The 27943-nt window shown below is 40.2% G+C and overlaps 1 protein-coding gene across 1 annotated transcript in view; it reads right to left on the bottom strand.

The window, feature by feature from the left end:
• mast4 (microtubule associated serine/threonine kinase family member 4) overlaps positions 1 to 27943 on the bottom strand; it is a 75542-nt gene that overhangs the window by 21567 nt on the left and 26032 nt on the right. The window contains exons 4-9 of the mRNA XM_080017952.1: positions 20514 to 20545; positions 15151 to 15231; positions 2614 to 2702; positions 855 to 924; positions 537 to 557; positions 203 to 281 (exon numbers count right to left, since the gene is read on the bottom strand). Of these exons, the coding sequence (XP_079874078.1) occupies positions 203 to 281; positions 537 to 557; positions 855 to 924; positions 2614 to 2702; positions 15151 to 15231; positions 20514 to 20545 (372 nt within the window). The remainder of the gene's footprint in view (positions 1 to 202; positions 282 to 536; positions 558 to 854; positions 925 to 2613; positions 2703 to 15150; positions 15232 to 20513; positions 20546 to 27943) is intronic.

Here is a 27943-nt window from a genome sequence, read left to right as displayed (position 1 = left end):
TTAAAAAGCTAATCCAATGTTAATTTTAAGGAACCTTGTAATTCTTTATTACATATTATTTATATATTTTTTTAATGGAACTGTTATTCCCATGTAGTAGATGTTTTAATTGATGGATTGTAAATACTTAATGTAGTTTTCCTGTTTGTGTTTAGATTCGCTTGCTTGGAATCATCGGTGTACGTGAGAAAGCAATCCTTACCGAGACAGTGGAGCTTGGTGTGTTGGTTCCATAGCCGGAGGAGGGAAGCGAGGCCAGCGACCAGCGGCGACCATCAGTCCTAGCATATAATGACAAACACAAAAATGAAGCACTGAGTGTATTATCACAATGCCTGAAAATATTTTATTCAATGAATTAACAACAATTGTACATGTTCTGTAAATCACATTTAATTCTCTATGCTAAACATAAAACCCATAGGATGCATAACAGTGTGGTTAAATGAATCAACTGAGGAACATGCGGAGGTTAAAAACGAAAATGAGAGATGATTAATACTTTATGAGTAAATGGAAGCCTAACATCAATTTACCTGTCTGCTCTGTGGCAGTGACTGTAGATCACATTAAAGAAGAAAGAAAATATTAAATTAAGTATATAAAGAAATGTATAAGATTCAATTTTTTTCAAAAAGTGTCAAAATATTCAAAGTGGTGCAACATCAGTTGATGGAATTGTAAGTTTCAGACTATTTTTGGCGTTTGGCTTATTTCAAGCACAGATGACCCGAGGTTTAAAAATAGATCTTAAGAGCGTCAGGTGGAACTGCAGTAATTACAGCATTTTGAGCATGTTTATTTAGCGTTTTTTGCTGTGATTGGCAGTGATGTAAAGTATGTCGCCCGCTTACCTTCGTGCAAAAGAGAAATGAGCTGAGGCACTCGGGGAAAAGTTTCTGGGACTGTCTTGTGGACTCGTTCCTGCAAGGATAACACGTTTCAGAAATCAACCATTACACGTACCGATATTATGGTACTTGAAAAATTAATGGTAAATAAACTATACAACTCGTCCTGACCCCCAAGCTGGTGCTACTCCAGCCTGCTGCCCCTCCTACCCCACGCCAAGCCCAGGCACCTACCAGGCCCGGCCCCCCCAGCCACCCCCATGAGGCTGTTTTGAGGGTACAATGAAAAATTAACACTAACCAAATACCCAAGTTTGTCCCCAGAAAATGTGATGTATTACAGACTATGATGCTCATAAAATATCTCAACTGCTGTTTTTTTTAAGATGTCCACACTGGATGTCATAATTGTCTCTAAATAAAATCTTTATGGTATAGTAATTCTATAACACCATAACAGTTGTATTGTTATTGATTATTTACCATTACATAACCCTCAACACATATATATATGCATAGTGTATATGCATCCAAGAATGACTTAATGCACATAAATAACTGCCTTAAACACGAAGTGTAGCTTGGATTAAAATAATTTGAGGAGAATTAAATGTGTTTAGCATTTCATAACAAAAATAGTGGAAATTCAGACAAAAGCTTCTGCTAAATAACATTTAGTACTGGCTCTCCTCCACACACACACACGCTACTGTCACAGTGGCATCATGTGGATCTGTGGGATTGTTTGGACTTCTAAGGAACAATGCTTTGCCTTGCGAAGTGACAGTTTCAAGACAAATTCTGACAAGCATGCAACTTATCGACCTCTTCTAAGATGCTATAAAAAGCCTTAAGGGAAGGGAAGTAGGGCTTAGAGAAATGACTGAGTTTAAAAGTTTTCTTTCTGAGAGTACACATTAGATGTAGCCTGGCATCGCCACACTAATTCACAAATGCGTATAAGTATTCATTTTTGATTTCCAAGGGGCGTTACCAACTGGCGCAGACCAAAATGTCTCTGACCTACAACCAATCAGTGCATTGGATAGACCTACAACCAATCAGAGCAGCGGATAGACCTACAACCAATCAGAGCAACAAAACCTGTGACGTGGCTTGAGCGAGTCAGTCGATAAATTTTACCGACTTTTACTGTGAGAAGTACGGCAAACACATCTTTCTTATAATAAGATATATACCATCTAGTTGGTTTAATGCTATTATGAGTCAACAGACCATTCCACATCAGCGGCAGCCATCTTGGTAAGGTCCGTTTTCTGGATAGTCATCATATCAAACCTGCCCCATATTAGATAAAGAGTTGTGACTGGCTCGACCCTGGCAAGGTCGGGTGGAAATCTTTTTAAATGGGAGGGTGGCCAGACGTATTCTCCAAGTTAAACATGAGGTCACAGATTCATCTGGTTCCCAGGCTACTTTAGACGCTCTAGCACATGTTAAGCCTCACCTGCAGGGCTTTGAAGCCTAATAAGATAACAGAAATAATAATGATGATAATGTCTAATTTAACATGAAGCAGGGTTCATTCTGACATTACAAAATGAAATTCAAGGACAAACCAGGGGAAATATCACAGGTTTTCAATTACCACATTTTGCATTTCAAGGACTCTTGAAGCATATCAGCACAAAAGGGGCTACTTTTATAAGGCATTCCAGTACTTCCATTTCTGAGGATGAAATTCAAGCACCTCAGGGACCTTGTAAGAACCCTGATGATGAGCCACACATCCCGCCCTTACCAGTGAGCGATGAGAGGGGGGAATGGGGTCGTGGCAGCGCTGAGGACTGACCGCTTCCGATCAAACTCTTCCTGTTGCTTGTTCTGCAGCTGTGAAACCACGGAGAGGAAACATCAGGCTCGGAACCATACTACTCAAATACATTCCAGGAATATTCCTCTTAAATCAACATACAACACAAACTGTAAATGGGATCCAGCAAAATTGTCCATCGTATTGGAAGTTCACAACACTGCCTCATGGTGTCATTAAGTCGTTAAATAACGTTCCCTTTAGCACCTATACAAGGGCAGGACATCCATTTGGAGGATAATTAAACAAAACACTGAACACTAAACACTGAAAACTACTCAAAGTAGAGTGGGGACATTTTGAATAAAGCTTATATTTACACAGACAACATCTGAAAACAATTTTGTGACAAAAATATATTATACATGACATTATAATATACAAAACGCGATCACAAATGTAAGCTATGTCTTAATGGGAGAAAAATAACTTTAAGGCGCTTTATTTTAGACATTGATGGTCTGGACCCTCACGACCTCGGAGCAGGGATATGCTGTGTGGATTATTTTCAAGGTCAAAGCTAAATGACAGCTAAAGGAGAATGTGCCAACACAGAACTTCAATATTTTATTAGACCATTGTTAATAATTTAAGTCATGAACCTTATATGGACCAAAACTATTGAAATAAAGACGCTAACCGTGAAAAAAGAAGACCTTTGATGAAAAGCACAGTGTGACGCACAGTTAAAGGGAAAGACAGACAGAGCGTTTTAGGTGCAATGTGTGTACATGGGCATCTGCACTGTAGCACATATGATTATTTGTATTTACTGTACAGATCTACATATAAACTATCAAAGTGTACAAATTAAAAACAATTTAACTGCCATGTCTACATTTTTCTAGTCTCTCTCTCTCTCTGATCACATACCTAATTGTTGGGCCTATATGAATGTATGTAATATATATATAAATGGCATCCCATCTACTTCCAGATCAAAAAATTGCCTAATGACAGAATGCAAAAGATTGCTCCTGCTAATTTATAAACATCTACAAATTAATTTGTCTATTTTTCCCAAATAGGCATTTGTTGCCTTGCATACAAAAAAATGCAGAGATAAAAGCAAAGTTAACTAGTCAATCAATGTCAACACTAACAGAACAAATTATGCAGAGTTCAGATTTTGGCCAGATTTTCCACTCAGACAGTTTTTTGGAGATCTCCAACCAAAGCCCCAGATCCCAGTCTATCGTTGCTCACGGAAGTGAGCATCGATTTGGTTATGTGAACTGTTGAAGACGTGATCAGAGAGTTCGCCGAGAGCTCGTGAATGCCTCGCAGATGCCCGGAAGATATCAAGTAGGCTAAATATCTGGTCCTGTCGAGGAGTCATGCAACGAGGAGTCGTTGAGAAGGAGGGACGGAATTGCACTGGAAACGCAGCCAGAACTACATGGAACATGACAACAACAACTACAACATGGCTAGGGGATATTTTATAAATAAATCAAGTGATCAACATTTTTCACCATTTTACAGACCAAACAAGTAATCAATTAATATAATAAGTTATAAATGATATTTATTACTTAAATTTTTTATTAATTTAATTTATTTTAAGTTATCTTATAAGTTATAAGTTATACATAATCAAACAACTTGAACCACTCGTTTCTTGCAGACAAAAATCCTGTCCCGCGCATGGTATCGCATCACTTCCCCTTCACGTCCCCTTCCCTCACTTCTAGCGCGTGTTTTCATGACAAAAAGGTCGTTTGGAGACGCGACAGGCTTTCGGAGACTTCTCCTGGTGAAAGATCTTGAAATGTGTGACCCCATGTCGCCAAACACTCATGTCATGTGCAAACCACAACAACTTCAACATACCCGATCGCAAGACAAAGTATTATAGTTTGAACAGTACAGTGATCCGGTGACTTTGAAAGTCATGTAGTGTGTCCTTGGCATTAGGTGAGGAACCAAGACAAGTGTGAGGATATGACAAAATGACATAAGCCATGAAAGGTCAGGAATAAGCCCAAAATCAAATGCCAGACAAACCACGCACAGTACTCAACCGAATTATCAAGATGCCAACGCTTTCACAAAATAATAATATTAATTATTATGAATACTATTAACAATATTGATAAATAGATGCAAGAGTACACAGTATGTTATGGAACGGTTCGGTACACCAGCTATGGTTCAATATGCAGTATTGAACTGCAGTGCAGTGGACTAATGGCGTACCGTTAGTCCACTATTGGAGCTCTACCAGCCGTGTGTGTGTACACACATATACTTTCACAAAATAATATATATATATATATATATATATATATATATATATATATATATATATATATATATATATATATATATATATATGCCCCACAATTTCAATCAATAAATATTATTATTAATACTATAAACAGCATTATTATTAGTATTAATAATAACAGTCGTAATACAAAACACTTAAAAAGAATTGGAACTATGATCTGGATTCAATGTTTTAACAATTATATGCTGTGAATTACATTACTTTTTGTGTGTGATATGTTGCTTTGAAATACTGATCCAACAATCACATAAGAGATATAGATTTATAACCTTTATTTGCTCAGCCCATCCCAACTCAACTAACGAAGTACCAAGTAAAGTAGAACGGGCTTGGTTGATCTTTGCTTATCCAGGCGGTGACCCAGGACTCACATCATTCCATCACAGGCTTTGAACCCGTGGAAGGGGAGTGCCAGCCGTACACATTATCTGGTACACAGGTGCTCCATGGAACAGGATCCGATTTAATAACATCTATTTATACCCTCTCAGGGTGGATTCAACTGGGAGAAGGCCGCCCTGCTGTCCAATCGCAGCACTGCCGGTTTCACTCATTCTCAACGCGTTTGTGCCGACACGCCCTTTATTCCACCGTCGAGCGTCACTCAAGGCGATCAGAGTTGACAGAAAGAGAGGAAGAGACAAAAAAAAGATTTTCTGCAGCTCCAGCAGGGCAGCAGTCACGTCTGACGCGACACTGAGCTTTGTTAGGAATGGCACTGTCGTGGCGAGGAGAGAAGAAAAGGAAAAAAAACAAAAACAAAGAAAAAAAAAAAACATGATTGTCTAAAAAAGCTTTAAAGAGGATAAAGAAGCCCCTGGCAAAGATGATAGGGAGAAAGTAGGCCAGCGTTGTGTTACTGCAGCGCAGATGTGAGATTCCTGGAAAGGATCCATATGAGGTTGGCCGGGCTCATTCGCACTCCACGAGAAACCGTCTCGCCGATGACTTCAAATCTACCCACTTTCTGACTGAAAACAGAAAATGTTGACGCTTCAGGATGCATGGTTGAACTGCATTAGAGACGGTGTTTCTGCATTGATTATAATATCTTAAATCTTAAAAAAAAAAAAATACTAAAAATGTTATTGTTTTAGCCTCAAGATTAGTCTTAAGGTGGTTTTCTATGTTAACTGAAATAAAAGCAAAAACAGATCTTTTCTTCCCTTGCACCTGACATTTTTACTTCAGACAAAACCCAACGTCATATAAAAACATTAAATCCTAGTCCAAATAGGCACCACATACAAAACTATGGCCAAAAGATAAGTGTGTTAAATACAGATACTGAGTAATGGAGAGGAGTTATTTTGATATTAATATGTTTTGACAATTTCTTCACTGTCATGATAATTCGCTGTGTTACGTGTGCTTTCCTGTCCTATCAGAAGATGACAGCTTCAAACAGAACTAAGTCCACTCCAACACTGCCCGGACAAAGGCAGGCCAAGACACTGTACCTGCAGTTATTTGGGGTAAATATGTGAAATTTCAATACCAAGTGCGGCAGATATTTGTTTAAAGGGAAAGAGAAGTTAACCATGACCTACTATCATAGCATTTCTGAAATTAAGAAAAAACTAAAAAATAAAACAACTTAGTAGCCAGATATTGCAAAATCAAATTGAAAGGGAGCCGCAAACACCCATCCTCCATTGCTTCTTATATCATTCTCTATATAAGAAACATTGGGTGATTTATTACAAACCCATGTCAAAAAGTATCAATGTTTTATGATCTAGTGAAACCCTTTAAGTGCCTTGAGGGGACATAATTGCACTTTTGTTCAATGAATCCTTTCCCATTGTCTGTACTTTGCCGTTAAACATGTCTAAACTGCATCCCAAACGCAGATACACCTCAGCCCTATTGGACATCATCCATTATACCATTCACAATCAAAAACATCAAACATGACCTTTCATTGATTAAAATGGTCTTGGTTATCAGACCGTAGTTCTGAACGTCCTAAAAGACAGTACTTTATGTTAAGCGGTTCACTACCATAAAATGGGTCAGCCCGCAGATTAAAAATAGTATTAGTGATATGGGCTGTGGAAATACTGCAACCTAATCCTACACAAAAACTTTAAGCCTACATCTATTAGGTTACATTGTTGGAACATTGTCGTAGTCATCGATCAGACGTACTGTTTTAGACCAAAGCGTTGAAGGAAAAAAAAACAAACAAAAAAACATTCATTCCAGGTTGATGCCAAATGTGAGAAATTTGAATAAAATGGAAAACAGTAGCACACAGAACCACAAAAGTATGCCTAAAAACCACATAATAGCATTTTGGTATACAGTAAGCTTACAAAGCAAAGTTAAAGACAAGGACTGCACAGATCCTATGATTCAAATTGTTCTCCAAAGGCATCTTGGATGACCTAAACATGATAAAACTACTTCTCTTTCCTGGTCCAGAATAACGTCTTGAAATGGAATGCCTATTGTTCTCATCCATTTCCCTTCTGTATTGAAAAATACAAATAGGGGCACATCCAGCACTCATAAATCAAATTCCAAAGCCTTTTAGAGGTTACCTCTTTGACCGCCGGAGACGGGCTTCACTGAAGAAGTGCGGCATGTTAAAGTTGGACAAAGCGGTCCACAAACTGAAGTCGGACATAGTGTGGAGGTCATACCATCCTCCTCCGGAGAGAGGAAGGTGCGCGGGTGGCCTGAGAGGACCGGGCGAGGAGAAGTCCAAAGCCGGGGCAACCCGCCCTCCGACAAAGTCCTGACGAGCTCTGCTAGGAGACCTCTCCTCCTTCAGTCGCAGCTCGTTCTGAACAGGCACATCTGCGGCCAGCTGCGGCCAGCTGCGGCATAAAGACATCAGAAGAGCGAGGACGCCGTGTCCTCTCCTGTCCTCAAATAAAACGGTAAATCCAGGGAGGGTTGTGCGAGCTGGGTCAGGTTGTTGCGAAGCTTCCGCTGTGCTTAGGATGTGACACTTTCTAGAGCTGACTGTTTTGCCTTGCTTTTGCTCCCTCTAAAAACACACACACGCACGCGCGCACACGCACACACGCACGCTCCATATCATGTAACAGGCATCTACCATTTCACAGCACAGGGCACGGGTGGGGGGGGGGGGGGGCATGTGATTCAGAGTGGTGCTGCATCATATAAGCAGATGCAGCTTCACAAGCTGGCATCCTTCCCAAAGCCCTTGGGTCAACCCTATTAAGCAGGTCTTATTTGAAATGGAAATTCTTTGCTTTTCCATGAGTATGTTCAGATAAGAGATACGCTTTGCCCTAAACCGCCTCCAGCATGGACGAGCTTGACAGCTTCACTTTAAATGAAAGGGCTACGAAAACTGTGCTTCCTTTTGAAGCTTGGAAGCCACCATAGCCATGACCTTGTTCATGATCGAAACAGACCAGACATCTGTTCAGAAAAGGTAAAATCTTTGGAAATTGAGCCCTCTCAAACATATAGTGGGGCAAAAAAGTATTTAGTCAGCCACCAATTGTGCAAGTTCTCCCGCTTAAAAAGATGAGAGAGGCCTGTAATTTTCATCATAGGTACACTTTGACTATGAGAGACGGAATGGGGGGAAAGAATCCAGGAAATCACATTGTAGGATTTTTAATGAATTAATTGGTAAATTCCTCGGTAAAATCAGTATTTGGTCACCTACAAACAAGCAAGATTTCTGGTTTTCACAGACAAAGGACACCAGAAACAAAATTGTAGACCTGCACCAGGCTGGGAAGACTGAATCTGCAATAGGTGTGTGCTTGTTGTGAAGAAATCAACTGTGGGAGCAATTAGATTAGAAAATTAGAAAATGGAAGACATACAAGACCACTGATAATCTCCCTCGATCTGGGGCTCCATGCAAGATCTCACCCCGTGGGGTCAAAATGATCACAAGAACGGTGAGCGAACATCCCAGAACCACAAGGGGGGACCTAGTGAATGACCTGCAGAGAGTTGGGACCAAAGTAACAAAGGCTGCCATCAGTAACACACTACACCGCCAGAGGACTCAAATCCTGCAGTGCCAGACGTGTCCCCCTGCTTAAGCCAGTACATGTCCAGGCCCGTCTGAAGTTTGCTAGAGAGCATTTGGATGATCCAGAAGAGGATTGGGAGAATGTCATATGGTCAGATGAAACCAAAATATAAGTTTTTGGTAAAAACTCAACTTGTGTTGGAGGAGAAAGAAAGCTGAGTTGCATCCAAAGAACACCATGCCTACTGTGAAGCATGGGGGTGGAAACATCATGCTTTGGGGCTGTTTTTCTGCAAAGGGACCAGGACGACTGATCCGTGTAAAGGAAAGAATGAATGGGGCCATGTATCGTGAGATTTTGAGTGAAAACCTCCTTCCATCAGCAAGGGCATTGAAGATGAAACGTGGCTGGGTCTTTCAGCATCACAATGATCCCAAACACACAAGGAGTGGCTTCGTAAGAAGCATTTCAAGGTCCTGGAGTGGCCTAGCCAGTCTCCAGATCTCAACCCCATAGAACATCTTTGGAGGGAGTTGAAAGTCCGTGTTGCCCAGCGACAGCCCCAAAACATCACTGCTCTAGAGGAGATCTGCATGGAGGAATGGGCCAAAATACCAGCAACAGTGTGTGAAAACCTTGTGAAGACTTAAAGAAAACGTTTGACCTCTGTCATTGCAAACAAAGGGTATATAACAAAGTATTGAGATGAACTTTTGTTATTGACCAAATACTTATTTTCCACCATAATTTGCAAATAAATTCTTTAAAAATCAGACAATGTGATTTTCTGGATTTGTTTTTCTCATTTTGTCTCTCATAGTTGAAGTATACCTATGATGACTATAACAGGCCTCTCTCATCTTTTTAAGTGTGAGAACTTGCACAATTGGTGGCTGACTAAATACTTTTTTGCCCCACTGTATTGCCATCTACTGTATATGCACAATTCTCACTTCATTGTTGGATTTTACTTTGTCAGCCTACAACTATGTGTGAATTTGGAGTTAAGCAATCCATGGGTAGGGCAGCATGTTAAGGCGTGCTGTGCAGCAGTTGCCATGGCTGAGGGAAAAAACACAATGCTCTCATCTAAACGTCTAACACCCTGAGTTTAGCTGGCCAGACTTGCCAACTAAACGGCAGCTAAGTCTGCCAGGACGCCATTGTTTTTTTTAACTGGAATCAGTGTTTCCACAATAAATCGACTTTGAGTCTAAGCTGTTCTCTTGGGAGCACCTAGACATGAAATAACTTGTGTACAGTATTGAAACTACACGTGAAGGCCCTGCTTGCTTGCAGGTCATCGCAACTGCTTCATTCTTATGCCATTCCTCGTCACCCAGAAACCCTATTACATTCTCATAGGGCTGGTCGATATGGCCAAAAATGTTATCACGATATACATTTTTTTATATTGATCGATGTCAATAATTATCACAATATTTAGCTATAAAGGAAGGAATGACTGTCGGCCCTTTGATTGGGCCGACTGGCCAACTGGTCATCCCCATCTACTTCACACTTGGCAGGCGTAATGCTGGGGACCCAAGGAGGTGGTGTCAAATTTGGTGCATTTTGGACATGCGACCAGTGTAATATTTATAAACTTTCAATGAACAGTGAACCAATGGGGGGGCGGGGCTTCAGGGCATTGCGACAGCATCACTTAAATTTTAAACTGACATGTACTAGTATGTTTATTAATAATAATTATAATAATGCGTTAAACACGGAATACATTTAAAAAAAAAAAATCAATATGTAAACAAACAAACAAAAAAAAAAAAATTATATATATATATATATATATATATATATATATATTTATTATAAACACACATTTAAATATATCAAATATATTGTTGTCAGAGAGCAGTCCAAAAAGTTCCCAAATTTGCACCCTGTGATTACATGCAGGGACGTTTGGAGTGGGCCGATGGATGCTCTCTGACTGTGTCAGGAGGATGGGGGCCACCCTAGGCTTAGGTTGGGAGAGGGCGAGTTAGAGAACTGGCCGTTTGCAAAAGACCCACCGCGTCAGCTCCGGGGGGCCTCATCCCTGCTGCCCGACCAGAGAGCAGCGCGGCCAAGGAGAGAGCGGAGGAAGCCCCGGTGCTCCTGGACCCTAACACTGATCAGACGACTGGCTATTTGTGTCACATGGTTGTTTCTCTGCTCTATGATTGGCTGTTCCTGTCATGTCTTTGTAGGTAGAGGAAAACTGACTCAAAAAACGAAAATATATTTTATAAATTTATCGTTGTTACCATCTTAAGACATTATCGTGAAAATGATCTAGCTCATTTCATCGCCCAGCCCTACATTCTCACAAGTCTCATACAAGAAAAAGGCTTTTCAATTGCCAAGATCTGTAGCACAATCGCTTTGTTTATACAAGCCAATCCATTACCATGGAACCTTCTGCCAACCAACCCAAATAAATGGTAGCCACCTATCAATAGTGGTGTAACGAAACGTAGTTGATCCGCGCAGATCACCCCACGGTTCGGCTCGCATGTGAACCGCGAATCAATTTCAAAATTTTGCCATCATACTGAAGTACAGTTTTACTGCCGCTGTTACTTTTTAAAGTAATAATTCTATAAATCTGGATGCAGAGTTGCAGTGAAAAGAAGAGACAAGACAGATGTGTGCTGTGTTTTACTCTGAAGCACAGTGAGTGGGTAACTTCACAACATATCAGGAAGCAAATGTTGCCGCTTTGCGTCTGCTCATCCACCATATTGGAGCGGTCAAGATCGGCTAGTAAACATCATACCAACATACAATGTGTATTGACAGATGCAAACTTGTCGACCTAATAGACTGTAACTCGCATAATTCTGAACCGGTTTTCATGAAATTGTTTGTTTGTTATGAATCCTTGCTGTAAGTGTTTTACAGAATAAATAGAAAGCAAAGTTATATTTGTCTCCTTTTAGTTAAAATTTTTTTGGCTGGTCTGAAAAATGATCCGATCCGTGACTCAATCGCGATACGATCCGTGAGTTTTGTGATCCGTGGCACTCCTACCTATCAACCACAATGTCTATTGATAATAACAAGCAAGGTACAGTAGAGTACGAGTTGGCGCAGAGTATGCAAGTTTGGCGTAAGTGCATGCTTCCTATCGAATCGACTGCTAGCGCTCCACTGGCCACATCAGCCCTATGGCGTCTGCACGGCATTTCTCTATTTTTGCGGGAGAGGTCTTTTTTTTTTTTGCCCTTCAACTGCGCGAGGCTACGCAAGCCTCGTCCATAGAAACACAAAATAAAACGACATAAAAATGTTTTTGTGAAGAGTGCAATCAATCAAGGCGTCCAAAAATAACCCCCTGAGATGGCCGTGTCCCTTTTTATTACGAACTTCTGTTCAGACACTCCCGCTCAAGCAGGGACCCGTCCCCTAGACACCTGGGCCAATTACCCACTATCCTGGACACCTCCTGTCCAATCACATTAACTTATGCAAACAATCCAACAATGAACTTAAACCCCCGTCTCCCCATCCCCCGACAGTCATACACACTGAGCGTTATAGAAACTACTATGAAATTATTATTTTTTTTTTTTTTTACACCTTTTTATAAAGATACTGAAACCGTACAGTCACCACGGCCCAAAAAACGTGATACATACCAAACCCTGGGCCCACAGTACCGTTGCATCCCTACTATAAATATAGAATCATCTATTTATTGTTATGTCTGTACAGTAGGCAGTTAGGGGTAAGTCTGAAGGGCCTGAGGTGAAACATAAAAATTAATTATTAACAATATTTGTATATCTTATACACAGGGAATAATTGTATCTACATTCATTTGGTTATTGATCTTATCAACTCAGTAAGTCTTCAATAAGCATCAGTGATGACAATATAACCTCCAGTGGTGTGTTTTGCCTTTAAATGACCAAACATACTTTGTGAATGTTGTCTCACGCTTTATTATCAAGCTTAATGGGTTTATCTGTGATGATTTGCTCAATCATTGTGATTAGGTTTCCTCCACCCATTATGAAGGAGTCAGTATTCAATGAAGAAATTAAATAAAACCCCTTATAACCCTGCCCAGTAACTGTAGGGTGTCTTTAAATTATGAAATTATTGACACACACTGTTGAGGTCTGGAAATCTAAATTATTTTGAAAGATCTCCCTATTGGTCAACAGGGCAATAGGTTTTGCATTCACTCTGAATAGATAATCAATGATTTAGCTTCATCCTTCTAGAAACATATGCATACAGTTGAAGCTAGATTTACAGTCCAAGTAGGATATCTGCATTAACAACGATGTGGAGTGAGCGTGTAACATTTCCCAAAATACCAGACCATGGATGAAGGCCATGAATGGAACCACAGGATCTTCTATGGGCAGAACTAAGGAAGTGCATTATGAGAGTCAAGAACCTCAGGGATTTGGCTGATGACCGTAATAAATGCCAAAAGAAACTGAGTTGTTAAGTAGGAGAAGCCAGTGCTAAGAGCCATCACTTACGTTTTGTTTTGAGAAACACACAGCAGATCGTGCTCTGCAGCCTATAGATTATCAAGTGAACACTTTTTTTTTTTCTTAAGAAAGAAATACAGAATTATTTGTTAAATACTTACATTTCCACCATCTGCAGTTTCTTCACGGACAGTTGGTATTAATTCCTCTTTTTTTTTTTTTCCTTCTTCTTTTTTTAAGATTTGTGCTGGTGTTTTATTTCTCCAGCCGTAGGTGGAGCTACTCTCAGACGGAGGGCAGTTCTAATTATACTGAAGCCCCCCTTGACATAGGAAAGGGCTGCAAATCTGAACGGGTTGTTTCACAACATGTTTTCTAAAATAGACAGCTCACAAAATCTGACTGAGTTGTCCTATTTGACAATGTGTGTGGTAACATGGGAGTTGGTGTCTTCACCTGTATGTTTTCTTTGCGTTCTGTAGCTGATGTCCCCGTAAAGTGCAAATGGCAATAAATAATCGTGCTCCATGGAACAATAGTTAGTAGAGCAGTATATTAGTAATAGGAGTAGTAATAGTAGAGCAATACAAACAATAGTACAATACAGTGGCTAGCTAATGTTGGCTACTTTCTCGAGTCCCCTCCTCACATGGTCTTCCCCTTGTTGCCCCGGAGCAACCTCTACTTATAGCAAGTAGAGGGGTAAAGGGGATATGACGCCATTGAAAGGCGATCAAATAAAACGGACCGTTACCTATATTAAAATTATGGATGTCTCTGGGTTTGAATAGTGTAGAAAATAATTAAGGAATAATTAATGCAAGTACACAACTCAAAAAAAATACATAACATAGGTCTAGTCGTTTGAAGACATTATAATGGGGAAAAGTTACATATTACACTTTTGAGATACCGGGCAACAACCTCGCCATCAGAATTTATATATTCAATGAAGCAAGATAGATTCAAGCTTAGTCACCATAATCATTCTATTTATACAGTATAAAAATGAGTTAAACCGCATAATCAAAGACAGATTTGGGGAAAATGTTTTTTTCCTGCAAAGAATCCTTCAGCGCATTGTGAACTGCCAACATAAGTCAATACCCGAACACGGGATGCCATTCCACTTTTCAGTTCTCCCCAAGCACTTACAGGATGACTAAGCTTGCCTTTGAAGTCATGACGTCCATCAGCTGCCAGATGACCTGACGGGTCAATTCAGCATTTTTTACATTAATATTACAGCCTTTATATTATTATTCATATTTTAAGTATTAAATGTACCATTGGAGAATCGTCTGGAAATCAGGAATGTTACGATTTTGAGCAGGACTTCGTTAAAATGTAATTAATGACCACAAATACAAGAGATGGGTTATAAATGATAGCCTTTCAAATGAACCAATCTGTGTGGTATCCAGACAGATTGGGACTATATCTACCACTTTGATGTGTTGCAAATGCCACAAATCCTACTTAGCAGATGAAAGAGAAGCATAAGCCCGACCACAGAGCAGAGTTGGGGGAAGGGGGCACTAAGAACATTATATAAGCTCTCCTCTTTTGTCAAATTCCATTCCAACGGCAGACCATACGTCCGGTCCCATCACTCCTGCCGCATTTCAACTGCATGTACTGCGTCGAGATTGATGCATGCTAAAAAAAAATGGCTTACTCAGGCTTCCACACAAGCAGGAGCTTCCTACAAATGAGTTCAACACAACACAATCGCAGTCCAAGGGCTTACCTCCAGAAATGAAACGCGTGCAGAGGGCTGCACGGACTGCAAGGGCTAGTGGGAGTGGGGCTCAAACTCCGCGGTGTGAGGCTGCAATTTAAATGTAGTAAAAAAAATAAAAAATAGTGATCCTTTAACATATATGGTGAGACATGACACTGAGGCAGAAGCCTTTGTCAAAATAAATAAATAAATAAATACATACATACAAATCTGAATCACGTTTGAGGGCAAGACATGGGTCTTGCAGTACATACGAATACCATTCAATATGGATTCACCCTCTGGTGGTCTAAAATCAAACTAAAAACAAAGAAGAAATTGTCTATATATTCATTATAGATGACACACAATGCCTTATTAACAAAAATATAAATGCATTGGTTCAAATTCAGTTATTTTTATCATTATCAGTTTGTTTCTATAAATGACTATTTTTTCCTTGAATGTAATAAAACCCTCCTATAAGGTGAACCACAACACATGCCTTGATGTCTATGAAATAAAAACATTTCATGGTCATGGTTACCATTAATATCAATCAATGTACAAGCAAAATGCAAGTTTCTCTGCACGTGCCGATTGGCAAGACTGAACTAAAGATTGATTATATAGTGTTTTATTGTCTGATTGATTGAAGTGATAGAGGCCTTCTCTGCTTTGCAAATAACTGATCATGACCACAAGCCCCTGTGAGTTGTTTACAACGTGCAGGGACACGTATGTGCAACGGTCCATGTTCTATAATGTCTGATAAGCATACTGCAGCTGTGGCATACCTCGGTAAATACCCAATCTATCAATCTGGGTCTCCCACGCCACCTTCAAATACAAAGACGCGCACCAACCCGTGCAGACAGCGAGCACATGTTTGCTTTAGAAGGGTCTGACATGAGACCTGATACTGCAGATGCTGCTGATGCTGATGCTAACGCTAACGCTGCACAAAGCCACGTTCCCCACAGTGAAAACAAGCGCGCGAGAGAGAGACAGAGAGAGAGAGAGAGAGAGAGAGAGGGAGAGAGAGAGAGAGAGAAAAATTAAGCATGGAGGGGATGGCCACTGCAGAGGAGCTGTCAGCCCCCTGCCTGGTTCAGAATAAAGAGAGAGGAGAATACTCACTCTAGCGTCAGACCTGGAATCCTCAGCCTCTCACGCTGGGCTTTCATGGCTGGACTGCGCTGCACTGCTCTGTTGTAGACATGCTATGATGTTCACCGCCTGCCTGACAAAGAGCCAGAGCCCTGTACCACAGAGTGGTGAGGCAGACTACTTTCTCTCTCTACCCTAAAAAACAGGGATGGTAACAGGGATGGGAGGGGTGGGGGGGGTGGTTCTGCCGGGGCTGGGGGTTGGGGGGGGATTGCTCTTGTTTTGGTCCTCCTCTGTTCCACCTTGAGGCTGTTGGAGGAGACGTCAGTTTCCTGCAGAGGGCATGGGGGGAGGAGGGAGGACAATACCATCCGAGCCCCCTGCATCCCTCCCCTAGCACACGCCCCCTGCTCACGCAACCCCCCCCCCATTCCTTTCTCTCTCTCCTCCCTCCCACCCTCCTCCACCAGCTGCAGATTTGCTGCCCCCCCCCCCCCCCCCGCCATGTCAAATAACATGCACTAGATCTATGTATATTAATTTCTGCCGTCACCTGGACCGATCCCAACACAAGCCACACGTGCACGGTGTGATGCAGTGATGCTGCTACAGAGGTGAAGTCATCCTGAAAAGGCAAGATGAAATGTGCCACTGTCACTCTGCAGGAAAAATATATATAAAATAAATGGGACAAAACACTGGTGTCTGAAGCATTGCGCACGCCTCACGAAAACTCCAGAAAGCAAAGGAGATTGGTCTTAGCGCACGTGTCTTCGTGCAGTTCAGGAGTAATGCTGGTCTGTTAAAATCATTATAACATCTTTCAGCCTTCTGCAGCGCTCTATGATAACCCATGGTGTTTATTAACTAATAACACCTCAATCCGCTCCCCTCTAGCCAACCAGATCAGATGTGTCCAAGTGTAACAGAACCAAGATCCAAGGCAGTTTATTTTTCCTGGTATTACAAAATGAAATTCAAGGACTTTCAAGTACTGTGATGAGCACAATGATTGTGATCTACTATAACAAGTGTCCATTTCCAACAATGCTGTTAAATGTACATTCCCCTGGCATAATCTATCATAAAAACGATTCTGGGGAAAAAACAAATAGATTACATTATGATTTGAATAACAAAACCAGGGGGAATATCACAGCTTTTCAATTATTGCATTTTCTCAAGGACTTTTCAAGCACTTCAGCACAAAAGGGTGTACTGTATTTGCAAGATATTCCAGTATTCTGAAAACACCTCAAAGACCTGGTAAGAGCTCTGTAAATAATAGCTCATCTGCTTTAATAGAGAAAAGCTATGACAATAAGTGAAGCTTTGATTTGCAATGAATGCAATACAAAAAAAGATTGCTGAACTAAAAGTTCTGTTGCCCATTTTATTAAAATGGACACGGATAGGTATAGAATTACCAAATTAAATATCGTAGAATGCTTTTGGAAACACTTTTCAATCACTGCCTCTAAGCAATGGAAAAATAAATTAAAGTTTAGGGCAGATAGAAACTAGAAAGGAACTATGCTGGACAGAGTCAAACAAATCTCCATTCACACTTTCCCTGCATCCTTCCCACCTCCCACTCCCATCGTCAACACCTATACCATCAGCGCCGGATGATATGATTCAGTTTTATCATTGTTATGTATGGAATCTGTCCAGATCTGGGTGAAACTCATACAGTATCTCTTGACATGGGGGATACTTACGATGCATCTATAGAGGTCTGCCCTTCACTGCACCCTTTTCGGTAGAAAGGTATGAAATTTTTCTGAAAGGATTTCATTGTTCGCTCTAAACCGTGACAAATGTGGTTAGCGCGCACGTATGTAGATGGGAATCAAGCAGCTATTGATGTTGACCCGCTTATTCTCTTCAATATAACCCGCTTTGATGACCACGTGATATTTACTTCATCTGACATTTTTTTTTTTTTTTTATTAAACCAAAGAGTAGACAGTATTTCAATGCCATTGTTCATATTTTAGGATATTTAAAGTAATTTTAATCATCTAATTTTTTTCCCCCCAATCAAGAAGCCCCTATGAGAGAAAATTAACACAGGACCCCCCTTCACTTATGTCTCAAAAGTGTTCAGTGTAGTATCATTTAAATTGTCAATGAAACACTGTAGCGACACAAAATATCAAACACAAATCAAGAGAAATGTACTAGAGAGACATGGTGGCGAGGAGGTGCACATGGCGGGATTTGTTTGTCTCAAAGAAGATAATGATATACAATATTGCATAAAAATATTATGTTTCTAAAAATTAAAAGATGTACCCCTTCAAAGAACACAAACAAAAAATAATTCACGGACCTCCTGATGAAGTGCCACGGAACCCTGGGGGTTCTCAGACCCCACTTTGAGAATGAGTGATCCAGGACACATGAAGCAACAGCAACTTTACTCTAATATTGAATAAAATCAAATGTATTGAATGACGTGAGCCATGATAGTTTTTAGTAATTATAAGCAAAAAGATTCTTCATATCATTATGAATCAAATAGGAGCTGGCTCAGCACAAACTTATTTCATATAATATAATACTTCACATCTTATATCCACTAGAATGTAAGGTTTCAAGGTTCCACAGAAAACCATGAAGCAGAACTACGTCAATATCCTCTTAAGCATGAAGCTATGGCCATTGAAGGGGAACAGCGAAGCCTTGGGAACTTCAGTTTAAACTTGTCGACACCAACTGTGTTAAAATAAATAAATGGAAAAATAATCTGGAAACTGTCACAAAATGTGTTCGGTATCATTGGGTAACCTGGATTTGCGTATGAGATATTCCTGACGTTGAGTGGGGCCGAGCAAATGATTTCCAGTGGCTGAGGACAGTCTATCAATAGATTTGAAAACAACTCATCTACAATTACTCAAGCTGAAAATAAACCCACAAGACGGACTCAACACACAAATAAACATTACATTGAGAAATTGACAAAAGTTGAATTGCAGAGGAAAATCTCTTAATGTACCCGCTGCAGTCTCCAAAGCAGCAACTTACCTCCGCCCCTTTGTTGTCTTTAATAAACAAGTTCTGATGGATGTGAGATGGATGCATCAAGACTCCACAATCACAAATGTAGCCAAGAACGGTATGAAATGTGTCACTCAAATGTGTCAAAATTTCTTTCTTGAAGGAAGAGGACAGTGTTCAGATGTAAATGGCTAAAAGGGATTGCAAAATACAGAGCATCTGGACTTAAGTTCGAAAGAATATTTCGGAAGATTCAAGACACAAGATCATCATCATGAAATACCAACACAATATCAACCTACAGAAGAGTTTAACTCTATAAACACCCTTTGGATGAACCACGTAGTCGAGGAAAACTCCTTTATCAAACAACATTGCCTAAGGTGAATCTACTTCCTGACAACTGTTTCGGGTATGAACTCCCCAGCTTTTCTCTGGATACTAGAGCCACAGATATTAAAACCAATCTGATGCAATGCGCTTACTGTGGCCTTTTCAGCATCATCTGAGATCAGGGTGAACTATGCCTCTTATGTGTTGAATTGATTTCGCTAAGTAAGCGGGAAACGTTCAGCTACTCTCAAAGACCAATAGAGATTCTAAAGAAACACTTTGTTACTAAATTAAATGAAACCCTGCCTTCATCAGGGTTATATAACAAGGCAATAGAGCCCCTTTTTGATTAAATGCATTTTGCTGGTTAGATTTTTTTTGTTTTAATTCAATTCTGTATATTAGGTTATTCTTACCCTGTTTCTAATGTATTGCATTCTTTTAATTATTTTATTATTCTGCTTTGTAAATACATTTTGCTTGTTTGCTTTGCTCTTATTGTGACATTTGATGGCCTTCTTTTAATGTAAAGCACTCAAGTTGCTTTACAAATGAAGGTTATTACTATTATTATTATTAAAATAGTACAAACCCAGCTTGAATGCCTCAAATGCTTCCGTCTCAACAATCTTCATGAACAATCATAATCAGATAGTATTATTAAAATATAAACCTTTGTTCTATTGCTTTTCTGACCCCATATTATTTTGAGTTAATAACTAAATGGTTGAAGGAACCGCTCTTACATCACTGGGATGTTTAGAAAGATTTAGTTATTTACTGGTAATAAAAAGATTCAAGTTGCTTATCAAAATTTCATAGTGTTCGGATGATTGACTATTGAATCACCAGTGAAGAAATTGAAGGTTCCCGTTATCCTATTCCATGTTTAACTGAGAGACATTACATGACAAGTTTTCATGAGATTTGGGGATACTTACAAGCTGCCTCTTCTGGGAAGGCTCAACTCCTTCTGTGAATGAGGAAAAAGAAAAGTAGAATATATCAAAATTGGTAAGATCATGACTCATCACTGAACATCTTAAGTTCACACCAATGAGAACATCCAATATTCCATACATCAATCCATTCAACTGCATCACCTGCAATATCAATTATGTCATACAGTACGTTAACGCATCCTCTTGCAAAAGAAGAATGCAAGTTTTATTTGTCATATTTTGGAAAACGGTTTCATTCAACCATTTAACATACCTTGAACTTATCGAATGACCAAGAGCGACAACTTCTACATTCTAACTTACGAGACAAAAACTTGTTTCAGAACCTTCATTAAAAGGCCTATTTATAGAGATTCATTAATAATTCCCTTTGATTTTGACTGAGTTTCTCTTGCATCCCAAGATCAAAAGTGCATTTGGCATGACGCCAAACACACTGGCCCAGTTCCAGTGAAAACCTCTATATCGATACACAATTTACTTATATTATAATAAGATCAACTTCACAATGACTCTGATCCGATTAAATGAGTTGATAACAACAGATACATTTAAAAGGAAAGTATCACCCTCTGGGCTAAATATGACAGTGAGGGAATACAACACATCACGTGTGTTATTCCCAACCTTAAGTCTCAATCTGCAGTCATGAGTTTACGTTGACGTTTAAGCCTGTGCATTCAAAATACATATAAAAAACAACAAGTTTATCAGGAAACTTATTCAATGTTCCTGTACCCAAGTAAAAATCTTATTTCAGAAGACAGAGAATTCATCAACTTCAAAAATACATAAGGAGGGTGGTGTCGAAAAAAATATGAAAAAAAGGATGAACAGATTTCTGAAGATGGAGATGAACTTCCTCTGGGATCCACTAGAGGTTGCTACCGATCATGTTTACTGTAAGGGGTCGGTGTCATTTTAACTAATAATAGCTTGCTGTTATTTACTTTGCTTAAAGATTTGCTGCTTACACTATAAATGAAGTTCATTCAACTTTTAAGCTTTTTGATCATTGTTTTACCCAAGAGCACTTCAGCAAGATGAAAAGGGAATTCAGTTCCACAAAGTTCTTCCAAACGGCACTTTGTCGCCTCTATAACTACATTAGACTTAATGCCAGTTCTTAGTATTATTTAGGGCTGCCCCCAAATAGGTAACCAAACATTAGTAGATGAGAAGAGTCTTAGTCGATCAAATTTTTGATTGGTCAGTTGGTCGCAGGGGGAGAAAAAAAACAAAACAAAAAAAAAAGAAAAACTCCATTCAGGAGCTGTGCCCTGTCAAAATTAACCTTAAAACCTATATGGCTGGAGCTGTGTATGAAACGCGAGAGGGCTTTTAATTTGAAACAAATTTTAAGAAAAAATAATGTTCCGTCTCCTTGCTATTTGTTTTGACACATTCAGTCGAATAATTACAGCTTTTGATGGTAATTAACAGGTGGCTCCCTTCATACATGTGTGCCACGCAGCGCTTGTAAATGAAATTAATTTATCAGCAACACCAACACAATTAACAAAATGTTTGGTCCCCTTGTTGGTTGTTCAAACATTCAGTATAGGGATGTTCCTAAGGACTAATTTCCCTGATGTTCAAACGGAAGTTTAAACTTAGACTGGACAACTTGTCTAAAAGTCTGAAAAACTAATGAGTATATTATAAAAATACTGCATACATTATAAGAGTCATTTGAAACAGTTAATCACACTCTTCAATAACCAAATCTTATTTTAAATGCCCTGATTGGACAGGGTGGAGGTGGGCCGGCAGTGTGCCCCAGGGGGCCGGGGACGGGAAAGGAGCAGCGAGGAAGCGGCCACAATGAGGCGCCCAATGAGGGGTCCCTAATGAGGGGACGCGACATGGTAAAAAGGATCTTCCGTACGCCGCGTTTCAGTGAAAATGATGTCAATATGTAATTTAAAAGTGTATATTAATAAAATGATAAAGGGCCGAATAACTTTAACCAAGCTTATATTAAACCAGTCTTATTAACAGGTGGCACACTTTGTGCGCGCAGCGCTTGTAAATTCTATTTATATTTTAAAAGCTAGTGATTAGGTTTTGTATTTATCAGCAATGTAGCACCGTGTTGACAATGTTGATTATAACATTATTTCTCAGCCCTAGAACTCTTTTCTGACTCCTCAAAACATATTTAAATGATTAAATTAATATCATAAACGTGCAACAAACAAACGACTGTCAACAGTCGAATAATGGCTTGAACTGACGACTAATAGTCGACTAGGAAAACCTTCAGTCGGGGGCAGCATTAGATAATTCACTTTAAAAACCACAAAAGTGTTAAAATAATCAATGTGTAGCTTTTGCATTTGGAGATTGTGCAAATACGGTAATATGCACCATATCGCTATATCTAGGCCAATAACTATAACTACACCAACAACAGAATAAAAACTTCAGCCAGAAAAGCTTAAACAAATCAAACACCTAAAATGAAAGTGGACATACTGCTCAGACGTGAAATGGGTTGAATTATTTAAATTTTAATTATTTAAATTATTTAAAGGGCACCTATTGTGAAAAACTCACTTTTTCAGTGCTTGTGCACATGCATTTGAGTCAGATAGGCCTACTAACACACACACTGTGAAATAAGACAACCCAGTCAGTTTTTAGTGAGCTGTCAGTTCAGAAAACGTGATTCAACAAGCCGTTCAGATTTGAAGCCCCTCCCTACGTCAAGTGGGGGCTTCATTAGAATTAGAACCGCCCTCTATCTGTGTAACTCCACCCATGGCTGGAGAATAACGAGTGCCGCCAGGAACTGCTCTGTTGGTTTCACAGTTCAGCACAAATCTTTTAAAAGAAAGAGGAATTAATACCAACTGTCTGAAGAAACTGCAGACGAGGGAAATTAAGTATTAAAAAAAAAAAAAAAAAAAAAAAAAAAAAAAAAACATTTCTGCTGTGCTTTTTTTAAAAAGGTTTATATTTTTTATTTATATATGCACGCTGTGGCATAGGATCCGTTGTGCGTTTCTCCAAACAAAACCAATAAAAATATTATTATAGATGTATTTATTTTAATTGTATTTTCTGACATTAACATGAAACAAAAAAATCCCTGCATGTGGTGTACCGGTGCGGTGTCCTCCACAAGCTTGAAGCACGGCAACTTAAGTCGGAACAAACTTTTAAATGAGGCCTTGTAGATCTAATATGAGTGAAGATTCAGAAACTGGATTGCTACTTTCCAGCCTCATATATGATCAGAAACAGATTTTGGTGGACTCATAAGGTGAAATGAGTGAAAGTTTACAGACTAAATACAACGGAACCCAAAAGCCATGCTCAAACCTCATTGGCTCACAGGACTAGGGGCCTCAGGAGGGTGGCTCCAACCACTGAAACAGAGCGAACTGGAGCAGGATGTTTTAGAGGCATTTTAAAATGCAAAATCTTAGTGGTATTTTCAGCAAAAAACAAACTTGAAAAACACGTGTTGAAGACCTCAGAGACCGTTATTAACTTGTTGAAAAGGAGCATAATGGGGTCCCCTTTAACATAAATGAGAATCCACTCTATGTCTCCATAACATACTGTCTGTCTGACAAATGTTGTTAGACTAAATCATGCAGCATCTAAATTGCTTAGAATCTGTGACATTGAACATCTCATGGTGTGTGTTCAAGTTATATCATATCACACATCAATAGAGAGATGCACCGATCCACATTTTTCCATTTCCAATCTTGATACACGTCTCAATACCAATACCAGTGTTCGTTGGTCTACGTGGAGTGGAGAAAAAGTTATTTTTCAAATATTTTTTTTTTATTTTCCAATTTTTTTCCCTACTCCACATAGATCATAAACCCTAGAATATAAAAATGACTCATTGAAATCAGTTGAGAAATGTAAACGTGTAAGGGTTTTTATGCAACAGAAGTGCAGTTCCCCTGTTTGATTGTATTAGTTTACAGGCCAGTCTTGCCAGTTCCAATATGGCGGCAACGTCGACGTATCGCAGCAATGGCCAAAGCAGTCAATGCAGCGTCTATGGCGTGGGGTGCGCAGGTGTTACAAGAACTTTCAGTGAATGCAATGGTGAAAGAGCTCATCGGGAAAAAATACAAAATCACCTTTTTAGGATTAGTTTGGTTTTAAACCGGACGCAACCGACAAGCCGAAGGATGGATCTGTGTCATTTTTAATGCTCATCCAGTGATTTATTTCATTCTGGCACCACATGAATAGAACTACAACTCCCAGTAGCTCTACGGCAGTGCATTTAATATATGTCGGCATCATCCAACAAAGCTGAATGGCTGCTTCAATCTGTAACGGTTTGCCCAACCCGATACAGATATTGGATTGGAACCATCTCTAATAAAACCATATGTAAATTTTTACAGTTAACAGTTTTACAGTTTCTACAGGCCTTGTAGAAAAAAATAAAATAATAATAATATTAATTGTTACTGGTCCAGTAAATAAATTAAATTGATTGGTGTAACAGACCATCATATATGTACATCCAATTTCCAGCAAAACAACATAGCTCAAGAACCAATATATTTTTACAGTTTGGTGCTAAAGATGACGGAAATATCAAGGAAAATCATTTAAGTTAGATTACCCCTCAATAAACTAAAATACGTGTTCTCCATCGGAACGTAGAATGAATGGGAACAAAACGAATTAATGAGGCAAAATTAGCTTTCCTGGTAGCTAGAGTAAATGCCTGATAGACGTTAAACTAGAATCATGACTTGATGTGTAATTGTAATGTTACGTTCATACATGTTATGGCACTGTTATACACAAAAAATAGCCACATGAAAAAATAAAACACAAAAACAACAAACAAAAAAGATAAAAAATAAAAAACTTTCCTATAACACTAAACAAAAATGCATGCAAACCAGTTCAAATCGCTACATTCCATAATTCCGTCATTTTTCCCATGAATCAGTGCTGCAGTCGTGTTTACTTTTGTCAACACAGAATATGCAGAGCACAGACACTCACAGGACTACGCTCTATGAGCCCACACTGTCATCTGACAGAGCCAAATTGTTATTCACTGTGTGACAACACCAACAACCCGGGTGTCTCTGGATGTGTCAGCCGGCACACAATGTTCCCTTCTAGCTGTCCTTCAGCCGGCCTGGTTTCCCCTACCTGTAGCCCTCGTCTCCTCAAAATGCTGGACTCGTCCATCCCCCAGCTACCGGTGCATAGCCACGCTACCGCTACTACCGCTGCTGCCGCCGCTGCTGCTGCTGCTGCTGCTGCTGCTGCTGCCTCTGCTTGGATCCTGCCTCCAAACACCTCTCCTTTCTCAGGCTAAATCGGATCTTAGTGGCTGCTAAACACTTCCATCACAACTTATCTGATTGGAGGCTGCTAGTCAGCTGACCCTTTCCTCTCGTTCTTCGCCTCTAACTTTGTGAGTGTGACGGGGTAGAGAGAGAGCATGAGAGAGAGGGAGAGCGAGAGAGAGCGAGAGAGCGTGAGAGAGAGCGAGAGCAAGAGAGCGAAAGCGAGAGCAAGAGAGCGAGAGCGAGAGCAAGAGAGCTATTAAGAGTGGCAGAGGGAAGGTGTGACTTCTGTGAAATAAGAGAAGCAGCTTTAATTGAGAATAGGACCAGAGGGAGGAGAACAGACCCATTTCATTGTGAAGCGGCACTTTTGTGTTCCCCGAGTGACCGTGAAAAACAAAAAACGGCGGACATCCTTCCCTGCATTGTTCCGACTCAACCCATAAACAATGAAGCGTGCATCCTGCCCGGGGCAAGCAGGAAGAGGGACTCCGGTGGTCAACTCGCTGTCAATGAGTCCTTCCCCTCATCTTTCACTTTTGACTGAATCCTAGAGCAACACCTGAAGGTGAAGGCGTAGATTTTGATTAAAACGGATAGAGGCAGCAGTTTTAGTACATCACATCCAGCAAAAACAAAGAAATTAATAAATAAAATCCCTGCTCCTTCTCCACATCTTCATGCCTGATGTACAAAAGGTTAATGAAGTTAATCGGACGGGTTTGGACGAGAGAGGCTCTAAACCCCAAAGAAGAGAGGACATCACAGCGTCTTTCTGGAATCCAGTGTGTCAGGACACCTCTGCCCCCTGCCATGATGCAACTATCATTTTAACCATCAGTGCTAGCACTCTCCTCCAGGGCGAACGACCAAAGTTCTCTCCGGTCAAGAACCTACATCCCAGTCGTGCAGCGTGAATTAAAGGCATTTACCAAAATAAGACGTTTCCAACGCCAAGGCAATTTCAAAATTTCAGTCTACACCGTTTCTCTCCCTCCTTCATCCCTCTTTTTGTAGCCGCTCCTTCCTGCTCATTTCCATTCACTGTGGTAGTGCTCTGTGAATATTAAGTGGGCCCCTTCCATTCTCCTCATCTCCAGCCAAGCTCAAATGATTTCTGTTACCAAGCACGGACCGGACTGACAGCCTACCCACCAGGCCTGAGGCAGGTGACCGCCGCTAAACCTTCTGTAGGGTTCACCACTGACGGTGTGCTGCAATAACTTCTGTTGGAGTTGTGATACAAAAGATGAGTGTAGAGAAAGGGACTGGGGTTTTCTTGGGTTATCAGGGGTTTCCCCCCCCGACTGGGTTTGAAGATTTCCCTCCAAGATAACCTTCAGCAATTCAAGCATCCAATGTATGTAACTGACTGATCTGAGGTTTTCTGTTGCTTTAAGGAACAATTAAAAATCACTGTAGAGTGAGGATGAGAAACAGCAGGAACACTGAGAAAGGTCAATGGGCTTATCCAATATCTTTAAAATTAACACAATAGCTTGCTGGCTACAACGGCTCCAAGCTTAGTAAGTGACCTTTAAGGATAACGAGTGAGGACTAATGAGTAGAACATAAGTTAGGGTTAGTGTCGTGAGACGTTGGTCGTCTCACCAGTGGCCTTAACCAAGAGGCACTGTTTGCCTAAGGGGCTTCTGATGACACCACCCCCCCCCCGGCAGGTGGGCAGCAGGGGCACTTTTCTCCCTGCCCAGAAGGATTCCGGGAGATTGTGACCATAACCGAGAACATGGATGGGTCGACTGATCCAAAGACACTTCTCTCCATGAGCTTATTGGACCAAGCAGCGACCCGCAGGTCCAGTGGGAGCAGAGGGTGGCTGTGGCCGCGGGTTTCTGTCCGAAGCAAGTTCTTGGAGGAAGTTAATTCCATTCCACCCAATTAAATCCCATAGAAGGCCTATGATAGCTCCTTGCTTCCTCCCTGCTCTGGATGAGAAACATTGCGTCCGAAATCTGGCATTTGTAACATGCCAGCTTGACTACACCAGGGAAAGCCAACGATGTACTAAACTCTAGTCCCTTACCACTAATACCTTGTATCGTAAAAATATTATTTTTTAGAAGTGCACCAAAAAAAAAAAAAAAAAAAGACAAC

The sequence above is a fragment of the Zeus faber genome (genome assembly GCF_960531495.2).
Source record: "Zeus faber genome assembly, chromosome: 17".
In the NCBI taxonomy this organism is placed as follows: domain Eukaryota; kingdom Metazoa; phylum Chordata; class Actinopteri; order Zeiformes; family Zeidae; genus Zeus; species Zeus faber.
This window is presented reverse-complemented; position numbering and strand designations above follow the sequence as displayed.